The sequence below is a fragment of the Crocodylus siamensis genome, chromosome 6 (assembly GCF_052110815.1).
Source record: "Crocodylus siamensis isolate JL-2025a chromosome 6, ASM5211081v1, whole genome shotgun sequence".
Lineage (NCBI taxonomy): Eukaryota > Metazoa > Chordata > Crocodylia > Crocodylidae > Crocodylus > Crocodylus siamensis.
In genome coordinates, this window is record NC_143400.1 from 2,829,674 (window position 1) to 2,848,590 (window position 18,917).

Genomic DNA, 18,917 nt, shown 5'->3' on the forward strand with positions numbered 1-18,917 from the left:
CTTGAGGAGGCGGGGGTCGTGGAGCAGCCCTGGACCCTGTGTTCTCCAGCTCCGGGAGGGGAGGGGGCTGGGGGATGAGAGTACCTGGGTTCTCCCCTCGGGCTCAGCATCTGTCCAGCACCAGGCCTGGGTGAGGGGAGCAGGAGCCCCTTTCCAGGCAGGGGCCCCATGGGCCTGGGTGTTGCCTAGCTCCACCCCCACTGAGCTCATGCAGCCTGGGAGTGGCCGGGGGGAGAGGTGTCTGCATTCCAGATGGCGCCCGTAATGCCCCGGCATTCCCGAGTGGGGTGTCACCTGCCCCCCGCCGTGTGCCTGTGGCTGCAGCGGCTTCTGCGGGCCGCAGGGTCAGTTATCTCCACCCCAGAAGCTGCTGCATCTCCCTGCCAGGCGAGGGGACCTGTTGCTCCAGCCAGTGCTGGAGTGGGGCGTGTCCGCGGTTGAGCGTAACCGAGATGCGGCTGCCTCTGGCGTGGGGCTTTGGGCTCTGGGGTTGCAATGCGGCTGGCTCGGATGAGCGGTGTCAGCTGCCGAGTAGAACAGAGGCCGCTGGCTCGGACAGGGGCGGGGCGGGGGATCCAGGTTTATGCTGCAGCTGGCTCTGGGGTGGCTTGTGCCAGTGGCTGCATAGAACACATACAGCCGGCTCTAGGGTGGGAGAGGATACAAAGCCAGGTGCTGGGATGCAGCCAGCTTGGGTGTCCGTGACTGAGTAGAACAAACAGCTGCCCTTGGGATGGGGCTGAAATGCGGCTGGCTCTAGGGTGGGATGTGCTAGCAGCCAAGTAGAACAGAGGGCAGGCGGATGTGGAGGCAGCGGGGCCAGAGAGATGGGGCCCTGTGCGGGGCTGCAGCTGCTTGAGGGCACCAGGGTGGGGGGCCTCTGGTATTGCCCCCTGCTGATGTTGCCCCACGGTCCCTGACTCAAGGGAGTTTCCAGTGTCTGGGCACGGCTATGTGCTGGAGGGGGGGAGGAGGTGGTTGGGGGGGCCTGAGTCAGCCCAGGCACCCGGCCCAGCCACTTCCTGCTCCTCCCCGCCCCCCCAGCTTCAGGGAACTGGGAGGGGGGCAAGGACATCAGCCAAGGTCCCACGGTGAGTCAGTGGCGGGGGGAGCCTCGCCCTGAAGCCTGGACCGGGTTAGACTGCCTGGACTGCCCAAAGCTGCAAAGAGCCCAGGTGTCCGGGCGTCAGCCCCCATCACAACCCTCGACACCCCTTCCTCTCGCAGTCTGGATCCGACCCGGGCTCCGCCCCCGAGGGGGGATGAGATCAGGCATGGGACAGGGATAAAGAGACCGCGCAGCGCAGCGGAGGCAGCAGCTGGACCAGCAGCATCAGGAGCCCCAGACCTGCCACCTCAGTACCCCGAGAAGGGACCCCCCCGCAGGAAGCACAAGGTACGGGAGGGAGGGCCCCAGAGCCCAGCTCTCCTAGCCTGGGGGGTGGGGCTGGAGGGGACAATGGGGGGCTGGGGTCCCCTCCTGGAGCTGGAGGGACACATCGTGGGGTGCAGGGTTTGGAGCAGGGGGTGCTGGGTTCCCTCCCTGCTTGGGGTCTGGGAGCCTGCCCTGATCCCCTGGCGCTCGCGGCAAAGGGGGGGCTCAGCCACCTGGGTCCCCCTCTCGGCGTCTCACCCCTCTCTCTTCCCCCGCAGCATGCTGCTGTCGAGGGCCCTGATCCTGGCCGCTGCCATCTGCCTTCTCCTGTGCCCCGTGGCCACCGCCACCAGCCGGGGGGCCTCCTTGCCGCAGCCCCCCCCAGCCCCCCCCACCGCCGCCGCCACCGCCACCACCACCACCACCTTCACCACTGCCTGGGAGGATTACGAGGACGACACTGCTGCGCCCGCCACGCCCAGGCTGGGCCTGCCACGCCGCTGTGACTACCAGCCCTGCCGCCACCTGCAGCCGTCCTGTGCCGAGCTGCGCCAGGCCTCAGCCTGCCTGTGCCCAGGACTGTCGGGTGCCAGCGAGCCCCCCGAGCCCCCGCAGCTCCTGCAGGCAGTGGTGGCGGCCGGCGGTGCCAGTCTGCACTGGTGCGCGCCCCCCTCCACCGTGCTGCGCTACCGCCTGCTGGCCTGGCCCCTCCACGGGGCCCCCCTGGCCAGCCCCCCGCTCAACGCCAGCTTCCGCCGTGCCACCCTGGGGCCCCTGGCACCAGGTGCCCGCTACCGCCTCTGCGTCGTGGCCGAGAACGCGGCCGGCACCAGCCCCCAGGATGCCGATGCTGCAGCCCCCGGCGGACCCTGCCGGTCTGTGGAGACCCCCCTCGGGCCCCAGCCACTGCTGTATGCCACCCTGGGGGTGGCCGCCTTGCTGGGGGGCCTCGGCACCAGTGCGCTGGTCTGGCACTGGGCCCGCCACCGGCAGCCGTGGGGGCGGGCAGCACGGACGGGATCACGGGATAATATCCTGGAGAGCAGTGGGGGGCTGGCTGGGGCCACCAACAGCGCCTATGGGAAGGAGGAGGACCTCTGATACCCCCCCAGTGTTTTCCCTGGACTGTGACACCCTCCTGGAGCCCTTGGTGTCCCCCCAGTGTCTCCTATGGACTGTGATACCCCTGGCCCCCGGTATCGCCCCATGACTGTGATACCCCCCTGGGGTCCCCCCCAGGCCCCCTTGGACTGACATCCCCCCCTTGGTCTGCGATCCCCCCAGCAGCATATTTATGTATGTATTTATTTATTTGTACGGGGGGAGGTCTCTGGACTGCGTGGGGAGCCTGGGGCTGAGGATAAGAGCCCAGATGCCTGGGTTCTCCCTGGCTCTGGGAAGGGGGGGCTGCTGGGGGGTTATAATGGGGTGGGGGGGAGCTCAGACATGTGGCTTCTAGCTCTAGCTCGTGCTGCTGTTTGCGGGGGGGCTGTACCCCAGCACCCCTGCTGGCGGGGGGTGGGGGACTGTATGGCTGTATCAAAAGAGCAATAAACCCTAGAAGCAGAATTCTTGGCTCTTGGCTTGTTTTGAGGGGGTCATAGCAGACCTCCCGCCCCCGCGGCTCTGGGAGCAAGATGCCTGGGTTCCTGGCTGGGCCCCACCCTGGAAAATGGCATCACTTCCAGATGTGCGGAGGCCTCCAGATGTGCATGGGGCCGGGAGTCCGGCTCTGCGAAGGGAGCGAGGGCTGGGGGGTCGGACAGCTGCGGTCCCCCCAGCTCTGGCCTGAGGGGGGGAGGGCGGGGAGCTGGGAGCCCCAGCTGCCGGGGTTGTGTCCAGCACAGGGGGGAGGTACACACATAACGCCGAGGAGGAGGGGACACGGGACACGTGGGTGCGGGCATGACAGCCCCTTGCACGCGCGTGCTAGTGCCCCCCGGCCGCTCCGTAATGCCCCTGCAGGTGGTAGTGGCAGAGCTGCGAGTCACCTCCGGCGTGCAGACACCAGGCCTGCGCCCACGCGCTGGCCCGTGGAGGGTTAAGCGTGCCCCTCCCAAGCCCAGGCAGCTGGGGGGTGGGGAGGCTGGGGAACAAAGCCCCCATTGAGCCTGACCTACATGTGCCTGGGACCCTTGCCAAGGCAGGCGGGCTGGAGGGAACCCAGGCAGCCCCCCCAGGGAGCCCGGGCCTCCCGGTCCCACGGGGGGGGGGGGGGCTGCTTGTGGGGTCGCCTAGCAACGGGCCCGGGGTTCCAGCGGCCCCGATCCTGGCCCAGGCCCAGGCCATGGAGGCCCCTCGGCTCCGTGTGAACATCGTCTTCTGGTGGGGGAGCAGACTCCTGGGTCCCCAGCCTCGGCCCCCCCTCCCCAGGGAGACCCCACCTGGGTCCTCAGCCACAGCCACCCCCACCCCCCGGATGCCTGGGTCCCCAGACGTCCCCCTCCACCTGCCCAACCTCCCCCAGATGCCTGGGTTCCCAGCCACAGACCCCCGCTCCCAGAGTAGGACCCCCACCTGGACACCACAGCTCCCCCGCCGACACCGGGGTCCCCAGCCACAGCCCCCTCCCCACACCGATGCTGGTCCCTGCTTTGCTTTCCAGCAGTAACTGAGGCTACAGGACCCGGGTGAGTCTTGAGCGCCCCCTCACCAGCCACCTTCCCCCGGCCCGTGCCCCTAATCCAGGGCTGAAGAGACCCCAGCCTCCTGCTCCAGACCCCCACCCCCTGGTCCTACGGGGTGTGGGGGGGCCTTGCTTGTGGGGTCTCTGCAATGGGTCCCGATCCTGGCCCAGGCCATAGGGGCATCTCAGCTCTGCACCCACATTGTCTTCTGGGGGGGACTCCTGGGTCCCCGGCCTCAGCCCCCACTCCTCAAGGAGGACCCCCATGGACACCTGGGTCCTCAGCCCAACGTACAGGCTGGCGGGGGCTATGGAGGCTATAGGGGAGCTGGGGGTCATAGGGATTGTGGGGGGCACGCTCTAACCCCCTCCCAGTTCATGCAGCTGCGCGAGTTCCTGGAGAAACGGTTCCCCCAGAAGCTGGAGATTGTGAGTGACGGGGTCGGGGGTCCTGGGGGGTGCGAGGGGGGGCAGGGGGCAGAGGTCGGGGCCTGGGTGGGGGGGTCCGGTCAACTCCTTGTCTCCCAGACGGGGGAGCCGGTGTCCAGACCCAACGCCTTCGAGGTGCTGCTCCCTGACAGCGGCCAGGTGCTGCACTCCATGCAGGTGAGGGGCCTGATCCTGGTCATGGGGGCTCCGATTCTGGGTTTGGGGAGCACTGCCTGGGCCCAATCCTGGCTACTGAGGGGGAGTGATCCTGGGCAAGGGGGGGCCACATCCTGCTTGGGGGAGTGGGAATCCTGCTCTGGGGGAAGCTGCTGGGGCTCCTTCCTGGCTATGCAGGGTCCGATTCTGGCTAGCAGGGGTGGGCTAGATTCTGCCGGGGGCACTGTCTGGGCCCAATCCTGGTGGGGTGGGGGCAACCCCCAAGCCAGATTCTGCCTGGGGGGCGGGGGAGGGGCAGAGCTCTGGCATGACCCCTGACCACCACCCTCTCCCCCCACGCACAGAACGGCGATGGGTACGTGGACAGCAACACCAAGGTGCAGCACATCTGTGATGGCATTGGCCAGGGCCTGAGCCCCTAGTGCCCCCCACCCCGGTAAGACCCCTGCCCCCATCCCCTCTGCTTGAGTCTAGGGGGTTTTCAGGGGCTGGGGGGGCACCTCAGCCTCTGATGCCCGCTTTGCTCACCCCAGGGCTCTGTGCTCTCGACAGCCGCGGACGTGTGACGGGACCAGCCCCCAGGGCCACGGCGGCCACGGCCGGCCCCCGACCCCCCCACCGCCAGCCCCTGACCTCCCTGGAAATAAAGAGAGCAGAGCACTGCCTGGCTGCCACGTGGGGTTTATTGGTGGTGGAGGAGGGGGTCCATGGCTGGGGTGGTCATGCATGGCACAGTCCGTGCGTCTCCATGGCACTGGTAGTCTTTCCATGTCTCCATCTATGCCCTGCACATGCGTGTGTCTGCCAGTTTCCACAGTGACTCCAGGGTCTCTGTTCATGCCCTGCACACGTGTGTCATCTGTCTCCGCGGTGACGCCAGCGTCTCAATTCAGGCCCTGCACACCCGTGTCACTTGTGTCTCCATGGTGACGTCTGTGTCTCTGTTCACGCCCTGCACGCATCCTTGCCTGTCCCTGTACCAGCACCTGCACCCCGTTCACACCTTGCACACACGTCACTGCTCTCTGTGGCCACGCCAGCCCTGAAGGGCCCCCATCCACGCCCCGTACATCCTTGTCATGGCCTGTGTCCACGGTGATGCCACTCCTGCCCCTGCACATGTGTGTGACATCCCCCCTATCCAGACGCTGAGGGGGCTCATACTGTGGTCTCGTACTCCACGCATATGGAAGGCCTCCCCACAGCCTCTTCCAGCCCACCAAGGCCCCCGAAGTGGGGCTGGAGGGTGGTGTGGCACACCCCATGCTCGTGCAGGGCCTGGCACAGCCTGGCAGCCACGGCCCCATAGGCACTGGTCTCGGGGCACCAGAAGTGGGCAGTAGCCACCAAGTGCCACGGCCCATCCAGCTGCCAGAGCTGCAGGCCCCACACGGCCGCCCCCGACCCCACCGTGGCAGCTGCCAGCTGGCGCTGCAGCCCCCCCAGGTCCAGCCGGGCTGGCATAGCCTGCAGCAGCACCAGTGCCGCAGCCCAGGCTCCTGGCACTGCTGCCCCCACGGTCACCGCTGCCACCCCTGCACCCAGCCCCGTGTCCAGGTGCAGCAGCCAGCATAGGTCCCTGCTCGCCCCTGTGGCCCAGCATGGGGGGCAGGGGCAGGTGCCGGGGCAGGGGGGCCACAGCGCGCGGACAGCCAGGGCGTGCAGCAGCAGGGCAGCTTGGGCCAGTGCTGGCGCCAGGCGGGAGCAGCTGCCAGCATCCTCCTCTTCATCCTCCTCCAGGGGCTGGTGGAGACTCTGCCCCAGCAGGTCTGCAAGGCAGAAGGGTCAGGGGTCAGAGGGCAAGGGGCAGCGAGAGGAGTCCCCCTGTCCCCCCATACCTCTGGCCCCTGAGCTCCGCTCCATGGGACCTCCCTGATGGAGGGTGGAGAGGAGGAAGGATCGAAGGGCAAGGGGCAGGGGGCACAAGAGTCAGGGGGTTGCAGGCTTCATTCTGCCTCCAGCCAGGCGGAAATCAAGGACCCCCCCAGCTTGGTTTGACCCCTTCCCAAAGGAGGGGGGGGGGGGAGGAATTCAAAGGGCAGGGGTCACAGGGGTCAGTCTCCCTCCAGCCAAGCTGAAACCAGGGACCCCCCCCCCAAGGGAGGCAGGAGTGTGTGTGGAGGGGAGATCAAGGGGCAGAGGTCAGAGGGCGCTGAAGGGTGACTCACCTTGTACCTCAGGGGCCGAGCGGTGCCCCGGCCCCCCGAAGCCCCCGGCCAGGCGGGCCACAACCCCCACAGCCCCCAGCCCTGCCAGCAGCAGGGGCTGGGAGGGGGCCCGGGGGGCTGCAGTGGCCTGACGCAGGACCTCGGGCAGCACCAGCGCCAGCCCCAGCGCAGCCAGCGCCACCCCCCGTGCCAGCGCCGTGGCCAGCCGCACCCGGGCCCAGCCGTAGGTGCCTCGCCGGCCCCCTGGCGCCCGCCCCAGCCAGCTGGGCAGCAGCGCAGCCCCCAGCCCGAGCCCCGCGCCCAGCGACTGCAGGGCACAGGCCAGCGCCAGCAGGGACCCCGTGGCCCGGCTGGCCCCCGCCTCGGCCAGCGCCAGCCCCAGCGCCAGCCCCAGCTGCGCCCCCAAGTAGCCGCGCGCCCGCTCCATGGTCAGCGCTGCCCAGCACTGCCCGCTGCACCTGGCCCCGGCCCCGGCCCCACAACGCCCTCCCCTTGGCCGCCCGCCCCAGCCCCAGCCCTGTGCCAGCCGAGCCCCTGCCAGCAGCCAGGCGGGTCGCCCGGGGGCCCACAGGGTCTGTGCAGGGAGGGACTGGGATGGCAGTGGGGGCACCGGGACTAGTGAGGTCTGGGTGGGGGCGGGCTGAGATCGTGCTGGGGCACTGGGACCAGCGAGGTCTGGGTGGGGGGACTGGGATTGTACTGGGGGAGCTGGGACCAGCTGGGTCTGTACTAGGGGGAACTGGGCTCAGTGGGGTCTGTCCTGGGGAGGCTGGGATTGTACTGGGGGGACTGGCACTAGTGAGGCCTGTGCTGGAAGGAACTGGGATTGTGCTGGGGGGACTGGGATCAGCCGGGTCTGTACTGGGGGGACTGAGACTGCGCATTCTGACCACTAGGCGCCGCTGCCCCTGCAGCCGGGAGGGGGGGTAATCTAAGACCCCAGCGCGCAGGCGCGGGCGCCGGGCGAGCCCGACTGTCCTCCAGCAGCCGCCGTCGGCCGCGGCGGCGTCACGTGACCCAAACACTGGGGCGGGGCCAAGCTGCCGCTTCCGGCCCGGATCCGCCGCGACGCGGTGAGTTGCCGAGACCACCCCCCCGGGGGGCTGAGGGGGCGGGGCTTGCGGGCGGGTCACATGACCTGGGCTGGTGGGAGAGGGGGGTCACGTGCTCCGAAGGAAGGGGGAGAGGTCACGTGCCCCGGGGGTGCGGGGTCAGGGGCCACGTGCTTCAGGCGGAAGGGTTCTGGGCACCAATGGGGGGAGGGGGCTGGGGTTGGGGGTCACGTCCCCCATGGGGGCTGGGGTCAAGGGTCACGTGCCCCATGGCGGCTGTATGGAGGGGTCATTTGCCCCATGGGGGCTGGAGTTGGGGGGTCACAGGCTCCATGGGTGTTATGGAGGGGGTCATGTACCATGGGGGGCTGGGGTCACGGGTCACATGCCCCATGGGGGTGTATGAAGAGGTCACATACCCCAGGAGGGGCCACAGTTGGGGGTCTTGTGCCCTGTCGGGGGTGTACGATGTTCATGTACCCCATGGGGGAGCGTTTGGGGGGTCCCATACCCCATGAGGGGCTGGGGTCAGGGGTCATGTGCCCCATGGGGGTGTATGGAAAGGTGCAGCCTCATGGGAGTGGGATCTGGGGAAGTTTGTGGGGGCTGGAAGGGGATCTAGGGGTGTCTGCAGGACGTGCAGGAGCGGGGCTGGTGCCTGCCTGGCCCTGGGGCTGGGGAGGGGGCTCCGGCAGGGGGCCTGCTCATCGGACCCTGAGGTCTAACCCGTATCCTGTCCCGTCCCACCCGCAGAAGTAGCCCCCGCCATGGAGTGCACGGCGCTGGAGAGCCTGGTGGAGATGGGCTTCCCCCCCGTCAGAGCGTACGGCCCCCTGCAGCTGGGGGGGGGGGGAGTGTCCAGATGGGCTGACGGGTGCTGGGAGCCTGGGTGCTCTGGGAGGGGAGCAGGGTCACACGTCTGCGCATCGTACTGGAGGGATGAGGGGCTGCGGGTCCTGGCAGGGGTGGGGGGGCAGGTTCTGCTGGCCCTCGCTGTGACCCTGCCCCGCATCTCTGTTGTGCAGGGAGAAGGCGCTGGCGCTGACGGGGAACCAGGGCATCGAGCAGGCCATGGATTGGTGCGTTGGAGGGGGGCCATGGGGTCCATCTGTCCTGGGAGGGTCATGGGGTCCATCCGTGTCCCCTCTCCTCTTGGTGACTGATGCTTGGCTCCCCCCCCGCCAGGCTTGTGGAGCATGAGAATGACCCCGATGTGGATGACCCCTATGTGCCGCCCCGGGGCCTTGTCCTGGGCACAGGGGAGCCCCCCGAGGGAGGCGCTCCCCCCACCCCACTCGAGGAGCCAGGTCAGAGCCACAGCCAGGGCAGGGGGGTCCAGCCAGGGGTGGGTGCTGGTCCTCCACCCTGGGCCTATGTGGCCTGGGATGCCAGGAGGAATCGGGGTGAACCTGGGACTTGCTGTGGAGGGAACCCAGTCCCCTGCAGCCTCCCACCCTTGCTGGGGCATAACGGATACTCCCTTGCCCCACAGACCCGGAGGCAGAAGGTTCCCCTGAGGGGGGCAGCCGGCAGCCCCTGAGTGAGGAGGAGAAGCGGGAGCAGACCAAGAGGTAGAGCCGAGGCTAGTGTGGCAGGGGCTGGGGGTGGGGGGGGCAACAAGGGCGGTGCCCACGCGTCAGCCCCCCCCCCCCCCCCGACCCCCTGCAGGATGATGGAGCTGATTGCCCAGAAGCAGCGGGAGCGGGAGGAGCGGGAGCGGCGGGAGACTGTGGAGCGGGAGCGGCTGCGACGCCGGCAGGGCCAGGAGCTCTCGGCCATCCGTCAGCGGCTGCAGGAGGACGAGATGCGCAAGGCGGCAGAGGACCGGCGCCGAGAAAAGATGGAGGAGCAGCTGGCGCGGTGGGGCCCTGACCCTGACCCTGACCCTGGCATCCCCACAGTCCTGTCTGACCCCCCCTCTCTCTCCCCGTCCACAGGCAGCGGGTGCGTGAGAAGATAGAAAGGGACAAAGCTGAGCGAGCCAAGAAGGTGAGTCGGCCCGAGACCACCCCCGCATGGCGGGGGCAGCCTGAGCCACGTGGGGACAGAGGGGGGCACTGTGGGGGCACCCAGGGGGTTGCCTACTTACTGCACACACCTTCCCCTTCCAGTTCGGAGGTGGCAGCGCCCAGGCACCCGCAGAGCCAGCCCCTGCCCCTGCCCCTGCCCCCACACCCACCCCAGTCCCCAGCCAGGAGCCGCCCACCAAGAGGGAGTATGACCAGTGCCGGATACAGGTACCAAACGTTGGGGTTCCTTGTGGGGGAGACTCCAGCACTGGGGGTGTCTGTGGGGACCAGCCCCAGCCCACTGCCCTGCCCCTTCCCCTCCTGCAGGTGCGGCTGCTGGATGGGACGTCGCTGACGCAGACGTTCCAGGCCAGGGAGCCACTGGCAGCTGTGCGGCTGTATGTGGAGCTGCAGCAGCAAGATGGGGCCGAGCCTTTCCAGCTGCTCACCAGCTTCCCCCGCCGTGTTTTCACTGAGGAGGACATGGAGAAGCCCCTCCAAGAGCTGGGTAGGCACCCCACCCTGCTCTGACCCCCAGCCCCCACCCTGCTGGGGCTGCTTCGGCTGTGGGTCAGCAAGGGTGTCCACCCCTGCCCCGAGCCTGAGCCTCACTCTTGTCCCATCCTGTAGGCCTGGTGCCTTCCGCCGTGCTCATTGTGGCCAAGAAGGGCAGCAGCTGAAAGACCCCCTCCCTGCCTGCCTCTTCGGCTGTGGATAGCCCCCCCCCAGCCCCAAAGCACTGCCCCACAGGACTGGGGCTGCCCCAGGGGGCCGTGTTTGGGGGAGGGTCGTGGATGGGCCCTGCCCAGAGACGCAATAAACCTGGTCTGTTCCATGCTGCTGCCTCTGCTTGGTAACAGTGCGGAGGGGGGGCTCGGCCGACTTCCCCTGGCACAGCTGGTGCCCCCCACTCTGCCTCCAGGGGGGAGCACTGGCTTGGTTATGGACAGGTTCCCCCTCGCTGAGGGTCTCAATGTAGCAGGCACAGTCCCCAAATGCTGCAGAAGAACCCAGGAGGCTGGGTCCCAGCGCTCCCCAGCCCGAGGCGTCTCTGATGGACCCAGAACTGCGCCCCCTGGCACCAGGTGGGAGCCGGGAAGGGCTCCTGTCCCTGCCCCCCATCTGAGCTGGGTGCCCAGCCCTGAGCTTTCTCTGGTGCCTCATGGAGCCCCTCGAGAAGCACCTAGGAGTCCCCGGTCTCCATTTGTGTTGGTGCAGGAGAACCCTGCCCCTTGGCCTCCTCCCACTCATGATAAAGGGCCTAGAGCTGCCAGGTACGAGAAGGTGCATCCCAGCTTTATTTCTCCCACAAGCATCTCCCTGAACCCGCAGGGTCTGTAGCCCAGACCCAGGCCCGTGCTCCCTGGCCGGGTGAGCTGTGAAGGGGCTGGAGGGAGGGACACAGAGGGGCAGACAGCGCCTCGTCTTGGCACCTCTCCGGGGTCGTTCTCACGGGTACTATTTCATCTGCTTCCCTGTGGGTTTGCAACGATGACCATGCCCCAGGAGGCCAGGCCTGGGGGCAGAGGGCAGAAGTTAGTGGGGGAAGAAGGGGGTGATCCCTCCACCCAAGCCCAGGCTCCCACTTCCTATGGGTGGGGGGGCAGGGTCCCTAGCACCATATGACCCTGAACTTGATCTTGGCTGACCCCCTGTCCCATAGCAGGGTTGGGATGCAGGGAACTGTTTCTATGGAAACTGGGTAATTTCCACACTCTTCCCCCCAAATCTTGGATGGAAACAAACAGCTCCCCGCCCCTGTGACCTCCGAGTGAGGGAGGGGTGACCCTTGACCCCAGAAGCAATCTAAACTGGCCTAGGTCCCTAGGGGTGGTGTGACCCCTGCCTCCACATACCAAGACCCATGGGGCTGTGGTGACCCGTGTCCCCAGAAATGGCCCCTTATCCTGCAGGTGGAGGGGGTGCCATGGTAATCCTTTGACCCCTGGAATTCACCCCTTATCCCGCGGGGGGGGGGTTGCTGTGGTGACCCCTGACCCCGGAAGTCACCCCTTATCCCGCAGGGGAGCACAGCCGTTACCCCTGACTCGGCGCTCACCAATGGCGAAGGCGATCTGCGTCCACTGCCACATACTGGGCGTGGCGCCCAGAGCCAGGGCACTCCGCGGTTGCTTGGACACCCACCAGCCGGCGCCCAGCAGCGCCGCCGCGCTCAGCAACCGGCAGCTCCAGCAGCTGTCGGTCAGCGAGGTCTTCTCCCGCCGCTGCGGGGGTTGCGCCATGGCTACTGCAGCGGAGCGACCCTCCAGGACCGCCAAGATGGCGGCGCCCACCGGGCGACCGGTCGTACGGAAAGCGGAAGTGCTGGGAGCCAGCACCGGAAGTAGTTTGGGGATCACAAACAAAAACGGCTCTGCGAGCGGGTTCTCTTGTTTCACCTTCCGAGTGGCATCAGCGACCCTCGTAGGTGGTTCCGGGACAGGCAAATGCAGCCCAGCTCCCGTCGAGACGGAGGGATGTCAGAAGAGCTGCGACCCACCCCTCCCTGGATCAGCGGGGGAGGGTCCCTGAGCAGCTGGGGTCGTGCTAGCAGGAGTTTGGGGAGTGGGGCTTGGTCCTAGTGTGATGCTTTCATGGGGCGGGGAGGAGGTGGGGGGAACTAAAATAAGCTCCTGCAACTCTGCAGACATCTCAGGGCTGTCTGGGGGCAGCAGCATCAAAGTGGTGGGCTGGAGAAGACCCCCCCCCGCCCCACCCATGGTTGGAGGGGCAGATCCAGGAGAGATCAGAACCAACCAGCAAGTAACCTCCTTCCTGCTGGCCCACATTGCTCCAGAGGGACCTGAGCCCTCGACTCCATCTCTCTGGGAGGTCAGCGGGCGCTGCGGGGAGACTCATGGGGATGCTCTGTGCCTGAGGGACTGTACCTGCAGTGCTCGACAGCCCGAGGTGCCCAGCGAGGATCAGGGACCCTGACAGAGATGACCCCAGCCCTGCAGAACCAGCATGGGTAAGAGCAGGATGGCGCCAGCCAGCACGGGAAGGTGGAGGCTGTCAGTCGCATCTGTGATGGGGCGCAGCTGGACCCCGGGGCACCCCACCGGTGTATGTCCCCCGCTCCCCTCTCCAGCACGCGCGCACACACTGCACGATGCCACATGGATTTATTTAGGGTTTATTTAATATTAGAAGCTGCAGGAAGAACCCTGTGGGCCTGGCACCCCTACCAGGGCTATGAACGGAGGTCCAAGGCTTCCTCCATGCCCCAGGGCAGCACCAGCCCATGACCAATCCCTGTCGCTGCTGGGGAACGTTTGTCCCGTGCCTGGCTCAGGGAGGCTGGCGCTGGCAGAAGGGCTCAGGTTGGCATCTCTCCTGGTGGCCACAGCCTCTGGCAGGGGACACTGTGCTGTTACTTGTCCCAGGACATTTTCTCTCTTGTCAGGTTCTGCTTGGTGTCTGCTGCCTTCTTAAGGATCGCGACCATATGCGCCCTCTTCTCCTTGTCCATCTGATGCCCTGGGTACTTTCTGGACAGAGTCTGGGGGGCAGAGAGGGCCAGGCCAGGGCTCAGTCCAGCTGACCCCGACTGGGGAGGGTCCTTCCTGGACTCCGTGAAAACAGCACACATCCTTCCCAGGCAGCGCCCCCACATCTTCTAGGGGGCAGTCCCTCCCATGGGGGGGGTTCCAGCCCCCCCAACACACACACCCTGGAAGGGGCTCCCAGCCCACCTAACCTCAGCGAGCTCCTCCTGGCGACTCTCCCACACCTTCACGATCACCAGCCCGAAGGCCGTAGGCACCCCTAAGAAGAAGGCCATCCGGCCCAGCAACGCCAGCTTCTCCATGGCAGGAGGACCAACAGCACAGAACGCCTGCGCGACCATAGAGAGCAGGATCCAGAGCGTCGCACCACGTGACGATAGAGAACCGAGACCAGAACGCCGCACCACGCGACCATAGAGTGCGAGGCTGACGCTGGCCGTCCCTTGCTATCATAGGGAGCGATAGGCCTGCGCGCTAGATTGTCCCTCCCTTCCGCCCCCGGCCCAGTGATGGGGACGCTCCCCCGGCACGCCGCCATAGAGAGGGGCCTGCTTATCCCACCTTGTGACCATAGAGAGGAAAGGCAGAGCTGTGGGGTTCCGGTTTCCCAAGGCTGACTGCCCCCCTCGCCGCCATAGAGTGGGGATTCTCCCTTCAGCCAGGGTTCTGTTGTGGTTCGGGGCCTTGACCTTTGATCCCTGCCCCTGTGGCAGCCCCTGGGGGTCCTGCCCCCCCAAGCTCCAGGCCCTTGCAGCCAGAGCCCCCCAGAGAGGACAACCCTGCTCCCAGCCCCCTAGGGCCCGGCGTAGCAGTGCAGAACCACCCAAGGGCAGCCCCCAGCCCGGGCAGAAGAGCCCATGCAGTGACCACACCACTGTGCTTGGGGTAGTTGCTTTATTAACAGCTCCATCAAGGTCCGGCCGGCCCACTGCCCCCTCCCTTGTCCCCAGGCTGCTCCAGGCAGGGCCCCTGCAGCCCAGGGGTCACCGCCTCCACAGCTGGCCCCTCTGAGCCTGGCTTGCGGAGCACGTAGACATAGTAGTGGCCCCCGACCTCCTGCACCGTTACCCAGCCGGCGCCCCCAGCCCGCTCCAAAAAAGGGATCCTGGCATCTGGGTCCTCGTCGGAGAACTGCAGCAGGCAACCACCAGGCCGCAGCACCCGCAGGCACTCGCCCACCAGCCGCTCTGCCTGGCCTGGCCCCCACGGGCAACGTAAGACAGCATCACACGTGCCCTTGTCCAGCACGAGGTGGAAGACAGAGCCGGCCCGGCCGCCTCGCAAAGCCCCCAGCGCCGTGCCATCGGCTATGCCCAGGCGCAGCCGGGACAGAGGGTGCTGGGGTGGGGGTGCCACACGCAGCAGCTGCCCCAGGGCCCTGATGGCCACAGGCGAAATGTCCACACAGCAAACACGCACGGGGTGTGGGCAGTCCTGGTAAAGCCCCAGGCCCAGGTCTGAGGTCCCACAGCCAACATCTAGCACCCGGGTGGGCACCAGGGCAGGGCAGGGGGGCTCCAGGGCCTGGAGCAGAAGGCTGGAGACAGCCTTGTAGCTGAAGAACCAGTCGAAGTGGGTGGTGGCACCGTCCCGCTGGGCGTAGAAGCGGTCCCAGGTCTCACGACGGTCCATGGGACCCAGTGCTGTGTCTGGTGAGGGTAGTCAGAGGGGCTCAAGATCTTTGGAGGGCCCCAGACAGGAAGGGCTGGGCTGGGCCCAGGGGCATGACCTATGGGGTTAGGATGGGCAATACTGGAAGGAGTGGAGCCCCGGGGTAGTGGAGGACCCCAGTGGTTTGCAGGACACAGTCCCAGCCTTCCCCCCCGCCCCCCCAGCGAGGACCCTCCCTGGAGTGCCACCCCCCTGCAGACAACTGTGGTCCCTCAGTGCCCCATCCACCCCACAGCTAGACAATGGAGAACCCTGCCCCCCCGTCGCACCCACCTGACCCAGAGCAGAGCCCCCGCAGGAGGCGCAGGCCCGCCCCGGGGCGCCGCAGCGCTGCCATTGGGGCAGCAGGAAGGCGCATCTGTGAAGCGTTGGGGGCGGGGCCAAGGAGCCCCCCACCGTTTGGGGCGGCCCCACGTAGTCACCGCCTTGGCAGCGGGCGGGGAGACCCAAACCCCCAAGCTAGGCCGTTGAGAGCCCCGCCCCCCCACCTGGGAGCGTTAGCACAGGGCTCCCGCGCCCCCCAGCGGCACGCACTCACACAGGGAGCGGGGGTCTCAGGCTTTATTGACACAAAGAACAACCCCCCTTCCCCCACAGGCGCCCGCGCCTGCGCGGGCCCCCAGCACAGATCCTGCCCGGGGGCGGCAGCACGGCGGAGGCCTCGAGGATCCTGAGAAGGAGGGAGAGGCGGGTTAGGACCCACGCGGCACCCCCGCCAGCCGGCCCGGCCCCGTCCTCCCGGCCGCCTGTCCTGGTGCTTGAGGGTAGAACCAGCGCACGGCGGAGCCGCTGGCACCGAAGACATCGCACCAGGCGGCGGCGACACCGTTCCTCTGCCTCCGGAGCATCACAGAGCCGGGCACTGCGCCGCCCGGGCCTGCCAAGAAAAGGAGGCCCCCGCCGCCGGACCGCCCCCCCCGGCCCCTTTTCCAGCCCCGCCCAAGTCAAGCCTCACTCACCCCGGCCCGGGCAGAAAAGGCCCAGGTTCCTAGATTGCTCCCTTTATACCCTAGTTCCGCCCCGCCCCTGCTCCCACGTGATCGACAGAGCCAATCCGCGAGCCGCACGACCAAGGCGGGCCAATGGGAGGTGGAGCCCGCGTTCGAACGCCCGAGCCTGGGCTGGGAGAATCACGTGAGTGGGCGGGGACGAGCGGGAGGCCGGACTAGGAGCACGTGGTTCTTCCCCGGAAGTGGCGGCGGCCTGGGGAAGCCACGTGGGGCCGGCATGGGCGCCCCAGGCGGGAAAATCAACCGGCCTCGCACGGTGACCGCGCCCTGGCGGGTTCCCCTTGTCCCCCCGGGGCCTTCCCATGGCGCCCTTCGCTCCCTGGGTGGGGGGTGCTTTTCTTGGGAGCGGCCCTTAGCTCTCCATGGCTCCCATGATCCTCCCCGCAGGCTCCCCTTTCTGCTTTACCCCTTGGGGGGCCCTAGCCCCGTGGTGAGGTTTCCTCCGCCCTCCCCTAGACTGCTCCGCCTCGGCTCTTCTGAGACCCTCCTCCGTCCTGGGATCTAGCCCCACAATGCGCCGGGGCCCGAGAGGGGCGGTGTCGGCCCCCCACGCCTCTGCTTTGCTGGACACTCCCCCAAGGGGAAACCTTGCTCCCAGCCCATCACCCTTGGCTCTTTTGGGGTGTTGCTGCTGTGGGGACCAGGCACTCAGCTGAGGGGGGTGAGCGAAAAGGTATTTCTTCTTGCCACAGGACCTGAAGAAGAAGCTCTTCAAGAGGCGCCGGGTGTTGAGCCGTGAGAAGAGGAAGCGGTGCCGGATTGTGGGGGCAGTGGTGGACAAGGGGCTGATCACTGTCCACCACCTCAAGAAGCGATCGTGAGTCTCCCCGAGGGCCCTGGCTGTGGCCCCGGCGGGGGAGGCATCGGGCTGTCCTTGGCCCAGCAGCCCCCTGGGACCTTCTCCTTGGGACTCCTGGGTTGTCTTCTCTGGAGCTGCAGGGAGAGGCTGGTTTGGGTCTAGTGGGAGGCTGGGAGTTGGGTAGCCTGGGTTCTTGGGCAGGGATGGGATGCCCCCTCCTAGCCTTGGTGGGAGGCAGTCTGGAGGGTCAGGCTGCCTGGTTCTTACACTAGCTCAGGGAGGAGAACACAGTGTTCTGCCCTGAGGTGGAGCGCCTTCTTCTGTGGTGCTGGTGCCTGGGAGGAAGTGAGCGCTGTGGGGAGTGACACTGCTCTGGGCCTCACACCCCGCCGGCAGGTCCAGCTCCCGGGCCAACATCACTCTGTCAGGGAAGAAACGTAACAAACTCCTGAAGCAGCTTCGTCACGTTGCCAAGGAGAAGGCTACTATGCAAGGTATTTCCATCCCAGTTGCTGCCTGGGGAGGGGGGTGGGGGCAGGCCCTGAATCAAGGCCTCCAGCTCACCATAGCTGCTGGCTTCAAACAGGAGCCCAGAGGGAAGCCTTCCCGTGGTCTGTCGGCTTCTCTGGAGTCTCCAGTGGGAGCAGCCGGTTCAGCTGGAAGCAACACAATATGTGTGGAGGGTTCCCCATTGTGGTGTGGGTGGGGAGGGAGGCACTGCCCTGTGCAGGAGCTCTCCACTCCTGTGGCTGGGCACCTGTTGGAGGCCCGGGGATGGAAAGCTGCCTGCGGGCATGGGCTCCAGCCCCCACCTGCTCCTCCTGGCCAGCTGGGCCCTGAGTTCAGAGAGATCTCTTGAGGAAGGACGAGAATTGAAGTTTTCTTGTCTCTGGGCTTCAGCGTCTCGCCTGCCTGATGGAGATGCCGCCCCTTCCTTCCTCCCACCCTGCAGGAGGGGGCCATTAGTGTGTGCATTGCCTGGCCTGATGGGGAGGGAGGCAGAAAGGTGTATCTGGGTAAGGGTCCTGCTGTGGAGCAGGAGCTCCATATACTCCCCTCAAGCACCTGCTGTTTTTTCCTCCTTTGCCCCAGTTGATGCTGCTGCAAAGCCAGAGGGAACGATGGTGAGATCTAGGAGGAAACAGAAGCTGCCAAGCTCCCAGGATGTGGAGATGAAGGATGTGGGGGCCAAGCTAGACCTGGAGAACTGAACCCTCTGGGCGGCTGGAGGCAGCTCTGCAAGCTGCGACAGGGCCTGTGCCCAGGGACTTGGTGGCCCAGCTTCACTGTGGGCAGGTGGGAGCTATCCTGCTCCCTGGCTCTGACTGGGCTGATCCTTTCCTGGACTCTTTGGAGCGAGTGGGTGCTTCTTGGCTATTTCCTGCTTGAGTCGCTTTCCCAGCACTGGAGGAAGGGGCTGGCTGACTTTGCCGTGCGGCTGCTGTGAAATAAATGAAGCCAGGAGCCCCCTGTGCCAGCGATATTGTTAGTTGTCTGCATTGGGTGGGGTGTGGTGGGAGGGGATGCCCTCAGGTGTCTCGTTTGGGGCTCAGTAGTATGTTCTCTCTCAGTGGTGCATGCAGAGGGGGTTCTGCTGGGGGTTGGAGATGGCCCCGTGTCGGGGAGCCTGGGATGGGGCAGAACGTACCCTCCCATGCTTGGCTGAATTGCTCCTGGGTGACACCAGCAACCACTTCTGTGTCTCTGCTTCTGGGGCCTAATCACAAGTGCTGGCCTAGACCACCTCCAATGCGCTACGTGGCCCTCAAAGCAGGGGGCAGCCCCTGGGGTGACACTTCACCAGGGTGGGGAGGGGGCCCTGGAGCCAAGCCTTGAGCCATTGCCTGGCTGCCGGACTCTGCACCAGCCTGAGGGAGGAGCGTCAGCCCTCAAAATAAGTGTGTGCCCTGCCCCCAGCCTGACTTCCTTTGGCTTAAACCCTGCCCCGCTGCAGCCAGGCCCCGCAATACAAGGGCCTCCACCCCCCAAAACTGCCCCTGTCAGCCGCCAGCTCCCTAAACCGAGACGGGCCCTGGACTTCACTGCAGGGCCTCCGAGCCTGGCTCTAGCCCCGCCGCCCCCCAACACCTCA

General features: G+C 66.8%; 6 protein-coding genes, 1 long non-coding RNA gene and 2 other non-coding genes across 9 annotated transcripts; 5 read left to right on the top strand and 4 right to left on the bottom strand.

The window, feature by feature from the left end:
- Nucleotides 1-67: 67 nt before the first annotated feature.
- On the top strand, nt 68-2,944 carry LRRN4CL (LRRN4 C-terminal like). The gene is made up of 2 exons (XM_090050901.1): nt 68-1,396; nt 1,654-2,944. The coding sequence occupies exon 2, from the start codon at nt 1,655-1,657 to the stop codon at nt 2,474-2,476; it is 822 nt and encodes a 273-aa protein (XP_089907027.1). The 5' UTR covers nt 68-1,396; nt 1,654; the 3' UTR covers nt 2,477-2,944.
- A 315-nt stretch (nt 2,945-3,259) lies between these two features.
- Nucleotides 3,260-5,270, top strand: LOC149860448 (uncharacterized). Its single transcript, XR_016442876.1, has 5 exons — nt 3,260-4,005; nt 4,377-4,430; nt 4,530-4,607; nt 4,952-5,043; nt 5,141-5,270. It is a non-coding gene; the product is annotated as an uncharacterized LOC149860448 (long non-coding RNA).
- Nucleotides 5,271-5,272: 2 nt separating this feature from the next.
- LOC149860449 (uncharacterized) lies at nt 5,273-7,276 on the bottom strand. The gene is made up of 2 exons (XM_090050896.1): nt 6,776-7,276; nt 5,273-6,376 (listed from the first exon to the last, which is right to left on the bottom strand). The coding sequence occupies exons 1-2, from the start codon at nt 7,200-7,202 to the stop codon at nt 5,766-5,768; spliced, it is 1,038 nt and encodes a 345-aa protein (XP_089907022.1). The 5' UTR covers nt 7,203-7,276; the 3' UTR covers nt 5,273-5,765.
- A 10-nt stretch (nt 7,277-7,286) lies between these two features.
- On the top strand, nt 7,287-10,673 carry UBXN1 (UBX domain protein 1). Its single transcript, XM_090050899.1, has 11 exons — nt 7,287-7,347; nt 7,672-7,848; nt 8,581-8,650; nt 8,853-8,906; nt 9,013-9,134; nt 9,320-9,398; nt 9,496-9,687; nt 9,765-9,816; nt 9,939-10,064; nt 10,164-10,344; nt 10,467-10,673. Exons 3-11 carry the CDS (start codon nt 8,595-8,597, stop codon nt 10,514-10,516), a joined length of 912 nt encoding a protein of 303 aa, XP_089907025.1. The 5' UTR covers nt 7,287-7,347; nt 7,672-7,848; nt 8,581-8,594; the 3' UTR covers nt 10,517-10,673.
- Nucleotides 10,674-11,111: 438 nt separating this feature from the next.
- On the bottom strand, nt 11,112-12,160 carry DMAC1 (distal membrane arm assembly component 1). Its single transcript, XM_090050908.1, has 2 exons — nt 11,896-12,160; nt 11,112-11,352 (listed from the first exon to the last, which is right to left on the bottom strand). Exons 1-2 carry the CDS (start codon nt 12,077-12,079, stop codon nt 11,300-11,302), a joined length of 237 nt encoding a protein of 78 aa, XP_089907034.1. The 5' UTR covers nt 12,080-12,160; the 3' UTR covers nt 11,112-11,299.
- A 796-nt stretch (nt 12,161-12,956) lies between these two features.
- On the bottom strand, nt 12,957-15,790 carry CSKMT (citrate synthase lysine methyltransferase). The gene is made up of 3 exons (XM_090050900.1): nt 15,290-15,790; nt 13,537-14,994; nt 12,957-13,338 (listed from the first exon to the last, which is right to left on the bottom strand). Exons 1-2 carry the CDS (start codon nt 15,372-15,374, stop codon nt 14,255-14,257), a joined length of 825 nt encoding a protein of 274 aa, XP_089907026.1. The 5' UTR covers nt 15,375-15,790; the 3' UTR covers nt 12,957-13,338; nt 13,537-14,254.
- On the bottom strand, nt 15,761-15,910 carry LOC149860453 (small nucleolar RNA SNORA57). The gene has a single exon (XR_016443376.1). It is a non-coding gene; the product is annotated as a small nucleolar RNA SNORA57 (small nucleolar RNA).
- Nucleotides 15,785-18,308, top strand: C6H11orf98 (chromosome 6 C11orf98 homolog; the record flags this gene model as incomplete). Its single annotated transcript, XM_090051473.1, has 4 exons — nt 15,785-16,150; nt 16,719-16,843; nt 17,222-17,319; nt 17,918-18,308. Coding segments are annotated over 4 exons (708 nt in total), but the record flags the coding sequence as incomplete, so codon positions are not given.
- On the top strand, nt 17,361-17,496 carry LOC149860455 (small nucleolar RNA SNORA2/SNORA34 family). Its single transcript, XR_016443384.1, has one exon. It is a non-coding gene; the product is annotated as a small nucleolar RNA SNORA2/SNORA34 family (small nucleolar RNA).
- Nucleotides 18,309-18,917: the final 609 nt, after the last annotated feature.

Bases quoted from the DNA above. Each gene is read 5' to 3' on its own strand.
- LRRN4CL (XM_090050901.1), top strand. From the start codon at position 1,655: ATGCTGCTGTCGAGGGCCCTGATCCTGGCCGCTGCCATCTGCCTTCTC.
- LOC149860449 (XM_090050896.1), bottom strand. From the start codon at position 7,202: ATGGAGCGGGCGCGCGGCTACTTGGGGGCGCAGCTGGGGCTGGCGCTG. The intron at 6,377-6,775 runs GTGAGTCACCCT...TCTGCCTTGCAG, and splicing joins CTCGGCCCCTGAGGTACAAG to ACCTGCTGGGGCAGAGTCTC.
- UBXN1 (XM_090050899.1), top strand. From the start codon at position 8,595: ATGGAGTGCACGGCGCTGGAGAGCCTGGTGGAGATGGGCTTCCCCCCC. The intron at 9,135-9,319 runs GTCAGAGCCACA...CTTGCCCCACAG, and splicing joins CACCCCACTCGAGGAGCCAG to ACCCGGAGGCAGAAGGTTCC. The intron at 9,817-9,938 runs GTGAGTCGGCCC...TTCCCCTTCCAG, and splicing joins AAGCTGAGCGAGCCAAGAAG to TTCGGAGGTGGCAGCGCCCA.
- DMAC1 (XM_090050908.1), bottom strand. From the start codon at position 12,079: ATGGCGCAACCCCCGCAGCGGCGGGAGAAGACCTCGCTGACCGACAGC. The intron at 11,353-11,895 runs GTGAGCGCCGAG...CTCTGCCCCCAG, and splicing joins GCAGATCGCCTTCGCCATTG to GCCTGGCCTCCTGGGGCATG.
- CSKMT (XM_090050900.1), bottom strand. From the start codon at position 15,374: ATGCGCCTTCCTGCTGCCCCAATGGCAGCGCTGCGGCGCCCCGGGGCG. The intron at 14,995-15,289 runs GTGGGTGCGACG...TACCCTCACCAG, and splicing joins GGGGCTCTGCTCTGGGTCAG to ACACAGCACTGGGTCCCATG.